This window comes from Emys orbicularis, chromosome 2 (genome assembly GCF_028017835.1).
Source record: "Emys orbicularis isolate rEmyOrb1 chromosome 2, rEmyOrb1.hap1, whole genome shotgun sequence".
In the NCBI taxonomy this organism is placed as follows: domain Eukaryota; kingdom Metazoa; phylum Chordata; order Testudines; family Emydidae; genus Emys; species Emys orbicularis.
The window spans coordinates 4,689,891-4,707,655 of record NC_088684.1 but is presented as its reverse complement, the minus strand read 5'-3'; the positions used below and the strand labels follow the sequence as shown (position 1 = coordinate 4,707,655).

General features: G+C 52.3%; 1 protein-coding gene across 1 annotated transcript in view; it reads right to left on the bottom strand.

Annotated features, from left to right (window-relative positions):
• Positions 1–235: 235 nt before the first annotated feature.
• ZC3H3 (zinc finger CCCH-type containing 3) overlaps positions 236–17,765 on the bottom strand; it is a 358,737-nt gene continuing 341,207 nt past the window's right edge. Inside the window, exon 12 of the mRNA XM_065398821.1 lies at positions 236–507. Within this exon, the coding sequence (XP_065254893.1) occupies positions 476–507 (32 nt within the window). The 3' untranslated portion in view covers positions 236–475. The remainder of the gene's footprint in view (positions 508–17,765) is intronic.

Here is a 17,765-nt window from a genome sequence, read left to right as displayed (position 1 = left end):
GAGGAGAATTACTGCAACTGCAAAGCTCCAAAGACGGCACCAAGAACCCGGGTACAAAGGGCTGCAGGTCTGATCAATGGGCCCCATTTAGCCTAATCTGATCACAACAGTTCATTCTTGCTAACTCAAGAATGACCGGGCAAGCTGAAGTTAAACAGGGGCTTGGGAAGGGGTTTGTTTTAAATAAACCAGATTAAAAGATCATTTATTCCAAAATTAAAAGGCTTACAAAGCCGCCTCTCTGCACGACCGGGCTGGGGGAACCTGAGTCATTTACTGGTACCAGGTTCCAGGCCAAATGAACGTATCGAAACGGAACACAAATCAGGAGGAGGCCTCCTCCCGTCTTGCTGTCCTGAGGTAGGTGCCGGGCCCGGCCTGGCCGCTGGGTTTCCTGAGGTGTTCGGCTGCTGGACTGTTGAATGGACCAGTGCATGAGGCGGGCGGGAGAGATGCTGAATCCAGGGAGCTGACCTCACAGCCTGGGCTTGATCTGCAGCGGCTTCCCTGGAAAGAGAAGGAGAAAGCGGAAGGTGAGGAGTGTGGGGACGGTAGTAGCTGGCAGTTGGGGAATATAAATCTATGGCAGAGGAAGCGGTTAGAGGTGAGCCCAGATGCACTGTGGGAAGGACAGAGGGGCCACAACACTGGAGAAGATAGCTATGCACATGCTAGATTTATCATTTGGGCTTAGAGGGGCAAACTCTGCTCCCTTTTCTGTGGCCAGGCCAGGGCCCTGCCTGCACAGGGGAATAGGATTCGGAGAGCACCACCTGGACACTGTGCGGGAGCACAGCCACTGGCCATGATCTCCACCCCCCCAATGGAGCTGTGATAAGAACAGAGGTTAGCCTAGATCTAAGGACAGCGGAGCTCCCTGTCCTCATCTTCAAATCCTCCGCTGGGCCAGGAAGCTGCTAGCTCAGGGGCCATCTCACCTTCCAAGCACACTGCAATGTGCACCTGGCCCAACAAGCCACCTCGCAGCGACACCCAGCACAGAAGGAAGCGGCCACCAGACCCCCCACCACTAGCCAACCCTACAATTTGTTTGCCAGGGAACCGAACCACAGCTTCCAAAACGGGGGGGTCTAATGTGAGCTATGAAGAGTGCCTACGGATGCTCTGGGCAGAGCAGAGCATAAAGCTTGTAAGTGGGAAGCTAAACTCTGAGCAAACTGCGTCCACGTGGGCTGTGCCAATGCAGGGTGCATTTTAGACAGTCTAGTGCAGGCCTGCACAACTCGTAAAGCGGCGAGGGCCATATTACTCCAAAGAAAACAGCTGAGGGCCGAACCTCCCTCCAGCGCCGCCGAACCCCTCCCCAGCGCCACCCAGCCCCCCTGAAACACAACACCCCCCCAGCCCCCCTGAAACAACCCCCCCAGCACTGCCAAAACACCCCCCCAACGCTGCCCAGCCCCCCCCGAAACAACCCCCCCCCAGCGCCGCCCACCCCGCGGAAACAAACCCTACTTCCCTAGCGCTGCCCCATCGAAACAGCGTTATTGAACCTTGGTAATATGTTATAGCGGGCCCCTAAGGTAGTATAATTAAGGTAAAAGAAAACTGTCTTTTTGCTAGAAGTAGAATAAGATCTTCCCCCCACTTTGTAATCAATTGCCCTGTTGAATGAATGAGGTGTGAATGAGGAAGGCATGGAAGGCAGGCACCTCCAGACAGCTGCAACCCTTGGAGAGGGGATGGGAGCCAGACCAGATCAGTAGAACAGGTCAGCCACCGACTCGCCGCTCACCTCCTCAGCCCCCCACCGCCGCCGCTGGCTCACCTGCCCCCCCGCCATTGCCCACCCGCTCGCCTTCCCCACCGCTGGCTCACCTGCCCCCCCCCCCCCCACTGCCTGCCCACTCGCCTCCTCAGCTCCCCTCCCCCGCCGCCGGCTCACCTGCCCCCCTACCACTGCCTGCCTGCCTGCCTCCTCAGCCGCCGGCTCACCTGCCCGCTCGCCTCCTCACCCCCGCCACTGCCCGCCTGTTCGCCTCCTCACCCCCGCCACTGCCCGCCTGCTCGCCTCCACAGCCGCCTCCTCCCCCGCCGCCGGCTCACCTGCCCCCCTACCACTGCCTGCCTGCTTGCCTCCTCAGCCGCCGGCTCACCTGCCCGCTCGCCTCCTCACCCCCGCCACTGCCCGCCTGCTCGCCTCCTCACCCCCGCCACTGCCCGCCTGCTCGCCTCCACAGCCGCCTCCTCCCCCGCCGCCGGCTCACCTGCCCCCCTACCACTGCCTGCCTGCTTGCCTCCTCAGCCGCCGGCTCACCTGCCCGCTCGCCTCCTCACCCCCGCCACTGCCCGCCTGCTCGCCTCCACAGCCGCCTCCTCCCCCGCCGCCGGCTCACCTGCCCCCCTGCTCACCTCCTCAGCCCCCCGGCTTGCCTACTCACCCCCCGCCACTGCCCGCCTGCTCGCCTCCACAGCCGCCTCCTCCCCCGCCGCCGGCTCACCTGCCCCCCTGCTCACCTCCTCAGCCCCCCGGCTTGCCTACTCACCCCCCGCCACTGCCCGCCTGCTTGCCTCCTCAGCCACCCCTTCCCCCCGCCACCGGCTCACCTGCCCCCCCGCCACTGCCCGCCCGCCTCCTCAGCCCCCCTCCCTCACCCGCTGCTTGCCTACTCACCCCCCGCGGGCTGCACAGTGAGCCCACCCACTCAGCCCCCGCGGGCCGCACAGTGAGCCCACGCGGGCCGCATGTTGTGCAGGCCTGGTCTAGTGGGTAAGACGAGGGGTAAGAGCTCAGGGTTCTGTTGTTGGCTCTGCTACTCGTTGGCCGTATGAGCTTGGGCACGTCACTTAACACAGTACCATTCTTTCCTCAGAGCCTCAGTTTTCTCCTCAATACACTGGAAATCCTCTTTCCATCCCTTGCCACGTTAGTGATTGCAAAGCGCTTTGCGATCCTTAAATGGAAGGTCGCCTAGATGAGCACTGAGTTACAGCTCTGACTAGGGATTGTGTATGTATTACACACACACACACACACACACACACACACAGCACTAACCCATATTTCTTGGCAGCTGTGAACCACTGGAGAATTCCAACCCTTGGGCAGATGCCATCCAGTTGACTCCCAAAACAAATTAGTGGCATTTAGTGGGGGCAGCAGCTGCTGCTAAGCCAGTGTGACTAACCCTCTTTCACTGAGCTGGAGGTGGGGGTGGGCAGGCAGCGTTACTGGGGAAGGGGCGAGGAGGGAGAGTTCACATCCATTCGCACTCTCGGCCCAGCCCCCACGGTCCCGCTCAGTCCCACCTGGGCCTCCCCTTGCTCTGCTGCTCATCCCCCTTGGTTTCCTTCTCCTCCCATCGTCATGCCTTCCTCCACGCTGTCTCCATCCATGAGCCACCTCCCAAACCGGGCCCGCTGGGTTCCCAGCCTCTCCTCAGCAAACCTTCCCTAAAGGCTCGCTTCTAACACCATCCCCTGGCAAACCTCTTCCCCACCCAACTTCAAATCACAGGAAGGAGGAAGATTGGAAAACCGAAATAACCCTAAACGTGGATCTCCCAATGTGTCTAGTCTTACCCGGCAGGGATTGGCTTGGCAGTGCCAAGCTCACGATCATTAAATGAGATTCTCCATAATAGGGAGCCTCTGCTAATGAGGCTAGTGAGAGAACAGGGCTTGGGCCAGTGGTGTGAACACAGGGGTTCTAGTCCTGCTTCTGTCCCTGGAACAGACGACTGGAAGGGACCTGCTGGGTCACTGAATCCAGTCCCCTGCTATCGCAGGCAACCCTGTCAGATCATCCTGGTCAGAAATTTGCCAAGCTCCATCTTACAACCAGTTCAGTTATTTGCCCCCCGCTGCTTGTGTTGGGAGACTGCTCCACACCCTCACTCTGAGGGGTAGAAGCTTCCTTCTAATTTCCAGCCTCAATGTATTGATGTTCAGTTTATTTGCATTTGCTCATCCCACCCCCCATCCATGGTCTTCTTTTTCTGCCTAGTGTTGTTCTGCCACCAACTTTCCCTTCCAGTGCCCAGAAACATGCATCGCCCGGGGACCTCTTAAAAGTATCCTGCAAATCAAATCTTTCTTTACGTAAGATTGCTCACTACTGTTTGCCTAGTTCCAGTCATCGCCAAAACCTTGTCACTGGTTACATGGTATATCCAGGATATTTTCAGAATTCTTCTGTAACACCATAATTTGAAGGACTGTAGTTTGTTTACTATGGAGGGTTTGAATGTCTACGTTTCACAGTCGTAATTTAACGCCAGCCACATGTAAGTTTTTAAGAGTTGGAATTTAGTCTTCAGATTTATGACGCTTCTCATCAGATGTTTATTCTTCAATGATGTCTCTTCCAGTTTTGCTATTCCGGTGCTAACTTCAGTATCCGATCTTCCATCTTCTGTAAGATACCATTCCCAAACCCCCCTTTGGCTGGCTCCACAGAGAAGATGTGACGTTTACAGAAACCAGGCTTGGATGATTCATTTTCATTACAGTGATGATTCTGCCTTAGTTCCTTACCTGCTTATACCAACGAGCCAATCTATGTATATAGGTACCTCTGACCTTCACAGCTCTGTGATACTCAGAGTCCCCGAGCGGCTACGTTAACAGCTGTGGTTTCCTGATGCAGCGAATTTATCAATTAAGGGTTCAAAAAGTTGCAGCTAGTTTGCTGGGCCTGCTCTGTTCTGAAAGTACAGGAGGAAAAGAGCTGCTCCTTGCGCAGAAACTACGAATTGCCTGTGGGGATAGAGCCTGTGTCTAAAACTGAGGGCTCCCTGCTCTCAGCCACATAGGGACTTCCCCAGGATTTCAATCACTGCTTTAATATCATCAGAGATTAAACATTCCCATATTAAAGAGTGAACTTTATCCAGCTGCAAACACCAGCCGTGGAGAGGGACGGAAAGTGGCAATAACACTTTGTGCTGCTATCACCCCTTTCACGTGAGGATCTCAGAGTGCTTTAGAGACCTGCATTCACCTGCTCAGCACACAGGACGAGACAGGCCATTTCGGAGAGTTCAAAGCCCTTCTCGGACTCCGGGGGAGACAAGTTCTCTGCTTTCGAGAGCACATTTCACCGAGAAGCCATCACATGGATACTGATTGTAGCTAGTCCCACTTCTTCCATGCCCTCCTCCCCTTCCAGCTCTTCACCACATCATCATTGCACAGGGCCAGTATACCCAGACTTTCGGTACAAGACAATCAACCTCATCAGAAGGCACCACCTCATCTCAAATCATCTGCTGCTACATCAAACAGCTGACGCTCACCTTTGCCAAGGGGGAGGCTGACATGACACGGCCAATTATCTATTAACAACTCAATAAGGACATTATAAGAGTGACTTCATGGGGCCCTCAGTCACAGTGTAAATCCTCCAGCTTCCAAGAAGCAACTGCCGTCAGTTCTGTGCTATTACTGCTGGGGAGGGGACAGATGGAACAGCCTGAATGCAAATGACAGCACTTGCTAGCCCCAGGACTAAGCCTGCTAGCCCAGGTGAAATGACAGGTCCCCACCTTTGCAATGTTGAACGGTGCATTACCAGTCCACTTGCTGGTTCATACACTTTGCAAACAGAGATGGGCGTTTCTTTCTGTTTTTCTCCACATTGTCACGCCCATGTCATTTTCTGCAGTGTTTGAACATGTGTTCTTCCCTCTTTTCCTTATCTACCCTGCCTGCTTCCCACCTTTCTGCTCATTATATACAGGTTAGGTGCAGCCCTGGGCTTAGGGGACAGACACCCTCCCTAAGTACTCCAGCATGCAGGGAGCTAACATTGGTTTCTTTATTTGCTCTGCTGTATTTCCTGTCCCTCCTGCTTTCCCCCGCAAAGATCCCTCTCTCTGCGCTCTGAACTACTTTTTAAATGTGTCCTCCCTCGCCCCGAGTCAAATACCTATCTGTGTCCTCTCACATGTACGCACCCCCCCACACCTCTCTACACCCACTCACATCCCCCCACACCTATCTGCACCCACTCACCCCCCCACACCTCTCTGCACCCACTCACATGTACGCACACCCCCACACCTATCTGCACCCACTCACCCTCCCACACCTCTCTGCACCCACTCACATGTACGCACACCCCCACACCTCTCTGCACCCACTCACACCCGCTCACACCTCTCTGCACCACTCACATGTACGCGCACCCCCACACCTCTCTGCACCCACTCATCCCCCCACACCTCTGCACCCACTCACCCCCCCACACCTATCTGCAACCACTCACATGTATGCACACCCCCACACCTCTCTGCACCACTCACATGTACGCACCCCCCCACACCTCTCTGCACCAACTCACATGTACGCACACCCCCACACCTCTCTGCACCAACTCACATGTACGCACACTCCCACACCTCTCTGCACCCACTCACATGTACACACACCCCCACACCTCTCTGCACCCACTCACATCCCTCCACACCTCTCTGCACCACTCACATGTACGCACCCCCCCACACACCTCTGCACCCACTCACATCCCCCCACACCTATCTGCACCCACTCACATGTATTCACACCCCCACAGCTCTCTGTACCAACTCACATGTACGCACCCCCCACCTCTCTGCACCCACTCACCCCCCCACACCTCTCTGCACCCACTCACCCCCCCGCCACACCTCTCTGCACCCACTCACCCCCCCGCCACACCTCTCTGCGTCCACTCACATGTACGCACACCCCATCACACCTCTCTGCACCCACTCACCCGCCCACACCTCTCTGCACCCACTCACCCCCCCCGCCACACCTCTCTGCACCCACTCACCCCCCCGCCACACCTCTCTGCACCCACTCACCCGCCCGCCACACCTCTCTGCACCCACTCACACCTCTCTGCACCCACTCACCCGCCCACACCTCTCTGCACCATTCACACCCCCACACCTATCTGCACTATTTACATGTACGCAAACCCCCACACCTCTCTGCACCCACTCACCCGCCCACACCTCTCTGCACCCACTCACATGTACGCGCACCCCCACACACCTATCTGCGTCCACTCACACAACACACATGTGCATACGCACACCTATCTATGCCCACTTATACACAACTCCCCCCCCCCCATACACACACTTATCTGCACCCACTCCCCTGCATAGGCACACGTATCTGCACCCAATCATACACCCACACCTACATACACCCACACCCCTATCTGCGCCCACTCAACCCCCCGCATACTCACACCTATCTGCGCCCACTTATACACACACCCACACCTCCATACGCACACCTATCTGTGCCCACTCACATGTACACACACCTACCTCTGCATATATACACCTATCTGCATCCCCCCCCCCCACTCACCTCCCTACAAATGCTCCCAGGTTTCGTCGTCCCCCCACCCCCCGTTCTGCTCCCTGGCCCTACTCACCCCGGACAAGAGGGTCAACGGGTTCGCCAAGCCCTGACAAGCAGGCAGCAAAGCATTTGCCTGGTCCAGCTCCCCCAGGGATCTGTGTCCCCAAGAAGTTGCCATGGGCAGTAGGTCGGGGGCACGCCCAGTCCTCAGCATGGGGAGAAATGCTCCAAAGAGGAACTAAAGGGGGGGACTAACATTGTCTGAGTGCTCTGAGAATGATATAGTGGCAGGGGCTGGAAGCTGCATCTGAGCACCAGCGAGCAGAGAGTTAACGCCGGTGTTCTGGGTGGTGTAAAAAGGCAGCTTGGGGCAGGGACAGTTCTTCCCCCAGCTGCAGTGAACTCGCAATGCAGTGCAGACAACCGGGCCTTAACGGGACAGAGACCTGGGGAAAATCCTGCTGCTCTGCTCCCAGCCACACACTGCCACAGAAAGCCAGTGCCCTGGTGAAGGAGGGAACCCCAGAAACACCCAGCAGGAAGCCGATCCCGTCAATGCACCCCGAGGCTGCGCAGCAAAGAGGAGAACAGCTCAGCACACAAGGGCGCACCTGTAGAAAGAGCTGGGAGGAGGTGGCGCTTCAGGGACTTTGGGGCCATGCATCTGATCTATTTTACTGCCTAGCAATGACAGCTCAGCGATAAAACCCCAACGCCCCTAGAACATCGGGCTGACGCTTTGGATGCAATACAGGGGATGGGGATTTTGTTTGTGCAAATCAGGCAATGCTATTACGTATCTAGATCAGTGGTTCTCCAACTGTGGGTCGGGACTCCATTCTAATGGGATCACCCAGGGCTGGAGTTAAACTTGCTGGGGCCCGGGGCCGAAGCCCAAACCCCACCACCCGGGTGGTGGGTCTCGGGCTTGGGCGGGCTCAGGCTTCGGTTCCCCTCCTGGGGTCGTGTAGTAATTTTTGTTGTCAGAAGAGGGTCGCGATGAAGTTTGAGAAACCCCGATCTAGACTGATTCCTTCCAACTGATCCATATGAGCCCGCGTGTCCTCCTCCATCCAGAACCGTGTCTCTCAATGACCGGTCCATGGACCGGCACCGGTCCCTTTGATCTCCCTGACGCAGTTTAGGAAGGCAGCAAGCCAGTCCCTGGTATCCGGTTGAGAACCACTGGCATGAATCAACCACTGCCCTGGGCTGTGAGAGACGAGTTTGGTCCCGAAGCATCACAGGTGCTGGACCCTTTGCTCTTCATCAGCTCTGCTGGGTATTCACAGATTTTAAGGCCAGTAAGGACCATTAGATCAGCTCATCTGACCTCCTGGATAACACAGACCCAGAACTTCACCCCATACTGAGCCCATTAACTTGTATTTGGCTAAAGCATCTCTTCCAGAAAAGCAGCCAGTCTTGCCTTAAAGACACCAGGAGATTATTATTTATCATCATTTGTACTGTCATAGCACCTAGGAGTCATGGTCCTGACCCAGGACATCATTGTGCCAGGCGCTGTACAAACACAGAACAAAAGGACAGCCCCTGCTCCACAGAGCCGACAATCTAAGTATGAGACAAGAGACAACAGATGGAGACCGACAGAGGAGTACAAGGAAACCATGACCCAATATTGGTCAGCATGCGAGACAGTGGGCTCTGGATGCCAGCAACCTAATTGTTGTCCTGATTCTTGGTGGCATCACAGCAAAGGAGAGTTTTAAGGAGGGATGTGAACAGTGAAGGGGCTTGGCAGAAGTTTACAGGAAGTTTCTCACAGGTGTCAGGGACAACATGGGAGAAAGGTCTAGGGGTTTGTTTGACAAGTCAGCAATTGGGCAATAGATGCGGGTGTGCTACTGACTGAGATGGTAGGTAGGGTGGGCACAGGCCAAGAAGTGAAAGTGAAGACAAGCCGCTTATGTTTCAAGCGCTAGAGAAGGGGGGAGTCACCGGTGGAGGGAGGCAAAGAGAAGGCTCAAGGATGGTCCAAGCGATGGGCTAGGAGAATGGATATTCTCAATCGATAGGACTGGGGGCAAGGTTGTCTTCGTCAAGGCTGGAGAACAGGATGTTGCAGTAACTGAGACTCAAGACAATGAGAGCTTGGACAAGAACTTTCTCTGTGTGGATGGATAGGAAAGGCAGGACCTTACAGATGTTATGCAGAACGAATCGGCAAGGCTTAGACACAGAGTGGATGTTTGGACCTACACAGGGGTCAGAATCAAAGATGATGCCCGGGTTCCGGGCCCGATGGTGCTGTTGACCACAGTGGTCAAGAAAGGAGGTAGCAGGAAGGATGTAGGCGGGGGACGGGGGACAGACACAGATTAGGAGCTCTGCTTTAGCCACATTGAGCTTCAACTCATGCCTCGACATCTACACGATGGACAAAGACAGGCTGAGACTAGTTTGTACAGAAGGTGGCAGGCCTGGAGCAGAGAAGTAGATCTGAGTCATCCGCATAGAGACAGTAGTTGAATTTGTGTTTGCAGATGAAATTACCCAGAGACAAGGTGTAGAGGGAGAAGGGGACTAAGGACAGAGCCCAGAGATAGAAAATCCACCGCTTCCCTTGGTGGTTCATTCCAATGGTTAATCACCCTTGCTGTTCAAATTTGTGCTTTATTTCCAACTTAATCTGTCTGGCTTCAGCTTCCAGACGCTGGTTCTTTCTCTGAAAGATTAAAGAGCCCTTTAGTACCTGGTATTTTCTCCCCGTGTAATCAGATCACCTCTTGATCTTCTTTTTGATCAACTGAACAGATTAAGCTCTAAGACTCTCACTGTAAAGCATTTTTCCAACCCCTGAGTCCTTTTTGTGGCTCTTCCCTGCACCCTTTCCAATTTTTCATCACCCTTCTTAAAATGTGGACACCAGAACTGGATGCAGTCTCCAGCATCAGTCTCCCCAGTGCTGTTCACAAACTCCTGCTCCCTGGTCCATACATCCCAGGATTGCATTAGCTCTCTCTGCCACGGCATTGTGTTGGGAGCTTGTGGTCAGTTCTTTGTCCACCATGACCCTTCAAATCCTCTCCAGAGTCACTGCTGGCCAGGATATAGGCCGCAATTCGCAGGCACCCCTACAAGAGGCCATTTCCCTGCTCTGGGGCCTCTTCTTGGTCTGGTGCCAGCACCCCTTGCGAGTCAGCCAGATGTGAGAGACCACAGCTGTTGAGCTGGGAGAGAGGGAGAGATCAGGGACAGGAATGGAGAATGATATTCTGTGCAGAAGGCTGGGCCAAATTTCCAGCTTCCGGATGTCAGGGGCTGGGCACAGTCTTCTGCATTTTGTATGGCGTCTATTACCCTGCATCTGTGCACTGGGATAGTTTGGCTCTGCCACTCAACACTTCCTGGACCGCTTGGGAAGTGACAGAAGAGCCAAATGTCTGATGCCTGGAGTGAGTTACTGTCTAAAAGCATTTGGCCACCCCTTCTGATCAGCTGAAATCTCCCGAAGTACCTCTCAGTGCCCTGCATTAGCAATGGAAACAAGACTGCCGTGTGGCCCTAGTGCATCACTCTACATCAGAGACCTTTTCCATGGGGACACAGAGCCTCTCAGCCAGCTAGCCCAGGAAATGCTTAGACAGTTCCAAAGCCTACTAGGTAACAGACCCGCCCCCCAGGGAGAAGGAGGGCCAGTCCCATTGGTGGCTCCTTCTGGAAAGTCCCCTCTTCACCCTGCCCTTGGAACCAGAGAGATGGGACCATTTGAGACCAAACTGGATATCGGCCATCCCCAGAGACAGGGAGTATTAGATCAAAGCCAACGCCCAGACAAGCGCTGCACCTAATGGGCCCATAATGGAGCAGGGTGCAGCTGTCCTGCCTTCCATGTGTGGGTGCAGCTCAGAGAAACCACAGTCCTGCTGTGCAACGCTCCATCCGGAGCTGAACCCTGTTTATTAAAGAGAAGGGCAGGTGCAGGCTGCATTTAGGTTGCAGACCACGCTCCTGGAGTCCCTGCTTTAGCGCTAAGCTTAACCTGTCGGAGCAGCGTTTCCACAGCGAAGGACTCCCAGGCCCCCCTGACCTCATTTTCCTTGTAGCCCTCCCCACTCCCTTCCCGGCCCCCAAGAGCTCTTCAGAGGGGACATGAAGTTGCAACGCTTCAGCTCTGCACACACCAGCTCCAGCCTGCTGGCTGGAATTCCGCAGTTCTAGGAATCCCGAGGAATGAGGCTCCTCTCTGCTGGAAGCCAGTAGGATTCAGTTACCCTGTTCCCAAGCACGATGGGTGCTGGGCTGTACAGCTGGCCATTCCTGCTGACAGCGTCCGCATATGGCAGGAGGCCTGGACCCAGAGGCCACAAGCGAGCGCTCAGGACGCCGATTAAAAACGCATTACAGCTTGCACGCCGGCAAGCCGAGGGGGAAATGAGAGAACTAAAAGGTTTTGAATGTGTAGAAACAAATGATCCTCCCGCAGGAACACAGTCGGGGATGGACGTTGTCAAGGGAGTCTCTGGGGCGATCAGGAATTTGCTGCTTCATTAGACAAATGCACAGTTGGAAAGGGCTGGTTGGGTTTGTGTGGGCCTGCAGGTTGCACCGGTTCAGACTGCAGGAGACTGGCGAGCCAGGAACCCCATAAGCAAGGGGAGCAGATGGCTCCAGGCTCTGGAGCGCACCCCCTGGAAGGTTCTTGGCCTGCCGATGCTACAGGGGTTCAAGTCTCCATGCCCCAAGGGCAGGAGACCCCGGACCATTTACACAACCTGAGCCCAGGTTGTCACGGCCCCTGGAGGAACGTCCACGAAAACGTTGCCTTGCATTCGCGGGGTTCCTCCCTCGGACTCTGCTGGGATTTCGTGTGATGAGGGGAGATGATTACGGGTCACGTCAGGTGCCTCAGCCCACTTGGCCCTCCAGTGGCCAGGGGTGAGGAAGTCTTATTTGTCTTCCCTGTTAAACTTGGAAACCAAACGTCCTCACTGTCAGTGGCATTGATTCATGACTTTTGAGCTAATTTATGTAAAACAAAGAGGGCTCATTTAGCACCTTTCCACCCTTAACATAACACCCATACATCAGAGGGACGCACGGCCGTCACTGGGGACTCGGCAATTAGTCACCTGTGACGTGGACTAAGAGCTTTAAAGGCACAGTGGCAGAGAAACAACCAACCCCATGGGCCTCCCCCCACAAAGGGCAGTATCATATACCGGGGCATTTACATGTCTGCATAGGGGCACCTTTTCCAGGCTATCCCTTCTGCAGAAAGGCCCTAGAAGCACTTGACTAAAATGATAATACTTAGGTGCTTATGTAGCGTCTTCCATCCAAGGATCTCAGTGTGGTTCTCTCTGGGAGATAGACGATTATCCCTGCTTCACGGGTACAGGGAGGGGAAGTGACTTGCCCGAGGTCACACGCGGAGTCATCGATAGCGCTGCGAATAGAACCCAGGAGTCCTGATTCCAGGAGTTTGATTTACCAGATCAAACTTCTTGCCCACACTTTATTGGGCTCTTCACCATCCGTTCCTGAGCTATGAACATCCACACCACGAAGTCTGCTCTCTCCTGGCTGGAAGACACGCCACCAGAAGCCTCCTTGCCAATACTTTAGAGAACCCAAATAAAACTGGACTGGTCAGGGCATGGAGACAAAAGGATGGTCAGGGAGGGAGGGAGCAAAGAGGAGAATGGCATGTAGGTTGCAAAGTCCGCATTTCCAATGCTTGAGTAAGAAAGAACAATTAACATACCGCGTTGATTGAATGGAAACCCATCTGTGAAACTCACAAGCACTGCACTTACTGGGGGGAAGAAAGGTGGAGGCAAGCAACAGCCGATGGCAAAAGCAGAGTCTGCAAGAACTCAGTGAATCTGCACCACTAAGGACTAAAACCGGGAGCCTCCAACTAGAACTGCAGTCAAGCCATCCGACTCAATCCACTTCAGATGGACTAATTAGTGGTGGAGAGGGAGCTGGGGAGGGGGGATGGAGGGGAAGAGCAGAGGCAACCCGCCCTCCCCCCCCCCATCCAAGGCTGGACATTAAATATATAAAGAAATAAATAAACAAAGATTTATTGCTGCAAAACTAGCCTGGCAATATTTCTGAACGATGGTATTGGCAGGTTAGTTTATGCCGGAAGATGGTGTAGAGTAAAATAAACTGAGTGAAGACCACATGATTCGAGAGAGTCCGTCCATAGAGGATACTTACCTTAAGAGAATGTATTTACCATTCTTGTCAGCTGTGTTTTCTTAGCCATCAGCGGGGGGATATTTAATCATGCTGTATGTTTCCTTCCTCTGCTGAAGGACAGCACCCAGCGTCAGACCCACAGCCATAAATTCACGCGCGGGGTGTGTGTGTGTGTATATTTATTTATTTTTTATGAGGAGCTATGAAATTCTTAGAGGCATGTTGTAAAATCGCCTGTCACTTCCCCCCAAGAGGCTCTGATGGGATGTTAATCGCTAAAATCCTTATCTACGTGCGGCTTGATCTTAATTATGAATCTCAAACAGAGGAGAGGTAATTTAAAACCAAAAAACAACCAGGAAAAACCATTTGTCATCTTGGAGGGACAAAAATGTTCATAAGATTTGTACTGATCTGCTATCCTATCTTCCCCAAGAGAGGCTCTGTGTCGTCCCCTTGAACACACTTTTCACACTTTCAAAAGCACAGCAGGAACCATCCAAGAGTCAGGGAAGCTTTGACCTCGGACAAACTTTTTTTTTTTTTTTAAACTAAGGACACAGTTGAGAATGTAAATAGCTCCCACTAGCCCAGCATGGGCAGGTACCAGGTGATCCCGACAAAGAGCAGGTGGCTTCCAGCCTTAACACTTCAGATGATTGCTAAATCACGATTACACCGCTGCAATTAGTAGTAGTCAGATCACAGAAACCACTGTGACGAGAGAAATGATTTCCTCTTGTCTCCCCAGGCAGCAGGGGGACTGAAGAGGAACATGGTGAGGGAAGTGATCTTTACTGCTACTGAAATTCCAAAAGTGAAAGGGGTGAAAGCTTTAATCCAGTCTCTGGCTCCACTTGCCCTCCAATCCAGTGGCCCGTCTCTTCCCAATGCGTCACGGAACTCCCTGGCAGTTATAAAGCACCTGATTATCCCAACAGCGCCTTGGTGACAGCAAACCAGTGGCTCTGGAGAGAGTAGTGGTAATGTGTGCTCTGCCCAACGCTAACCCAACAAGGAACTTTGCCCCGGTACTGTCTGAACCCACTCTAGGAGGCAGAGGGGAGTTCAGTCTCCATGACCCATTCAGCCTTTGAACGAAGGACCGGCAAGGCCACTCCAAACGTGCATCGTAATGGTGGTTTCCGTCACGTGGATGCCGATCCGCCAGAAATTGCGCTCAGTCCTGGCAATCGATTTTGATCAGAACTGACCACAGCTGGATTTGAACCTGCAACCTCGAGGTTAAAGGCTTAATTCCCAATCCCCCGCAGGTAGGGTTCTCCTGTCTCATACAGTGGTGAGTTTCGTTCACTGTATTTCTGAGCCAATCATGGCATTTTTTACATACTGCACACAAGGCACGGAGAGTAAAGGTTGTTTTCCTGAATGAGCAACCTGGGACCTAAAGGAAGAAGACATGAGACCAGGGTATCCAGTACTACGCATCATCCCACCAACATGTCTGCAAGCCTTCCATGGATTTCCTAATACCCTCTTTGTTGGCTTTTATTTGTCTAACTCACTCTTCCTTTCTTCTTCTCTTCTCCATCCCTTTCCCCACCTGTTTAGGGCTCTTTTCCAACCTTCACTTTCATTTCTTCTTCTGTTGTATTTTCCTCAGCACCCATTTGAATGGAACATGACTTTAATATCTTGTGGCAGTGAGTGCTACTAGTTAACAATGTGCTGTGCATACAAGTTTTTCCTTTTATCAGTTTCAAAGGAAAACAGGGATAATATCAAACAGCCCAGTTACCTCAGAGCAGGGTTGTGAGACATTGTTAGCTAATACCAGTACAGTACTTTGAACTTGCAAAGAGCTATCTAAATGATAAATATAATGGACGGAGAAATTTAGAGATTTTTTTGAAAACATCTTTACGAAACTTTTGTTGACTACATTTAGCTTCCAGATCTTTGTGCACATTTTTAAATAGTTTGGTTGGATTGATTGTCAGTCCTATATTGTATACACTTGGTTTTAAAGATTACTTGGTGCTTTCCTGTGTGAATTTTATTATAGAATTAACTTAGCATCCACAAGTGCCTCAACTAGTGCTTCAAAATACACAAAATTCAGAACAAGTGAGAAGCTGTTTTTATGTTTAAACCAGTTTCTCAACTCTGACACTGACTCCAGCCATTGCCTTGAGAAAAAACCCGCAATCTCTCTGCCTCAGTTTACCCAGCTACAAGAAGCAGGAGGGGAGATAATATTTGCTTCCCTCAAAGGGGTTCGGTGAGGGTTCAATCGTGGCACGGTGCTTTGAAGAAGACGCCAACTGACTTTAGCGTGAGTTGGACCAGGCACCGTAGGTCCACGACTGCTGAGTGAATGGCAAGTCCAGTCATTTCCAGCACATCCCCATTCGGCTAAACTGGCTGCATCGCCTCCATCCTCAGGTGTTGAGTTAGCATCGGAACGGTCAATCTACCACTTTTCAAACGCACTGTCAGGCCCTGAGGGGTGTACTTCGGTGGCTCACTTCACCACAGCATCTGAGCACCTTGCAGTTATGAATGGATTTGACCCTCACAACAGCGCTATTATCCCCATTGTACAGATGGGGAACTGAGGCATAGAGAAGTTCCGGAACGTGCCCAACGTCACCCAGCAAATCTGTGGCAGAGCAGAAAACTGATCCCCAGTCTTCTGAGTCCCCAGCTAGTGCCCTAACCACTGGGCCATCCTTCCTACCCCCCGATCCTGCAATCCAATCCATGCAGGTGGACCCGTAACACCTCCATGGCGTCCCACTGAAACCTACAGGCAAGTTCCCCTTAGGACACAGGTGCTCTCTTTAGAGCTTCTGGGGTATCTGCGCTCCTTTGCCCCATTCATTGCTTAGGTCGGTCCTTGCACTAATACATTTCAGACCTCCCCAGGACCATAGGGGAGAGGGTTTTCTCTTACATGTACGAGCCCTGGCCTCCCCTCAAGCCTGTATGTGAATCAGTGTCAGACAGGCTTCAAATCTGTCAGGGGATAAATTACACAATAATCCCTCCCTCTTCTATGGAGCTTTTCACCAGCAGATCTCAAAGCAATTCATAATCTTTCATGTATTTCCCCACCGTACGCCCCTGGGAGACAGGGCAGTGCTGTTATCCCCAGTGTGCACATGGGAAGCTGATTGGAAGTTCAGCGCCCAAAATACCTGTCTTCCCCACGGTCACACAACCAGTCTGTGGCACAGCAAGGACTTGGACCCGGGTCTCCCAGTTCCTCCCCAGGAGACACATGGGGCCATTGAAAAAATTTTGCTTCCACCTTGAGAAACCCGAAGTATATGAATTATCTCCAAAGCAATAAAAAGTTTTTAAAAACCCTAACCCATCTAAATGAACAATTGCTTTTAAATACAATGTAATCTAATGCACATGGGGAATTCAGCCAAATAAGGGAACATCCAGAGGATGGAAAGCCTGCACTGACTGGAACAACAGGCTTCACAGACATTCTTTTAATACACAGTTGACAGGGTTGGAATTAATTTCTGTGTGATCCTACAACACATTGGTCAAAACTTGACAAAGGGGGCTGAATTTTACCTCTGCCCTCTCCCATATCTTTGCCCAGAGACAGAGAGGCCCGACAACTGCAAACAAAAATATATTCTCTTTTTTTGTGCATGGTAGATTCTGCAAATTGTGTGATCAATCTTGTGCCGCATTGTGCGTGCCTTCACTCTATACCACCCTCTGTATTTCGGGAGCAATGCAATCTATCTTCCGGGAACCAGGTATATAATTTCTAGTTAGCGAAAGCTAGGATAAGAAGCCCCTTTTTCATTATGATGATTGAACTGCTTCCAAAGAGAAGAGCGGGGCTGGATCGCCAGCCCTTTGTGGAAACCTGAGCAGCTTTTGCTGAGCTTGTCAGCATCACTGGAGAATTAGTACTTCCAATGCTCTTACTTTTGATGAAAATCAACATTTATTTTGCCTAAGCCTAAGAAGGTGTCAGGCAGACAGAGAAACTTGCCACTTTTAAAGGGAAAGAGAGCAAAAGAAAGAAATCTAATAGAAATATATTATCCAGTCCGAGAAGTGGGCCCTGCAGTAAATTACACTTCAGGTGGCACCATTATATTTTTCAATAAAAAAGTACTTTCTTCAGACACATCCACAAGGGCTTCTTCATCTGCAGCCAAAGGGAAAGTTAAACAAAATGTGCTTCAAACAGACACTGCGAGATGGGGAGGGGGGGCAGATTTACAGGGACACTGCCAACGTGAAAGCTAGTCAATTTACAAATAAAA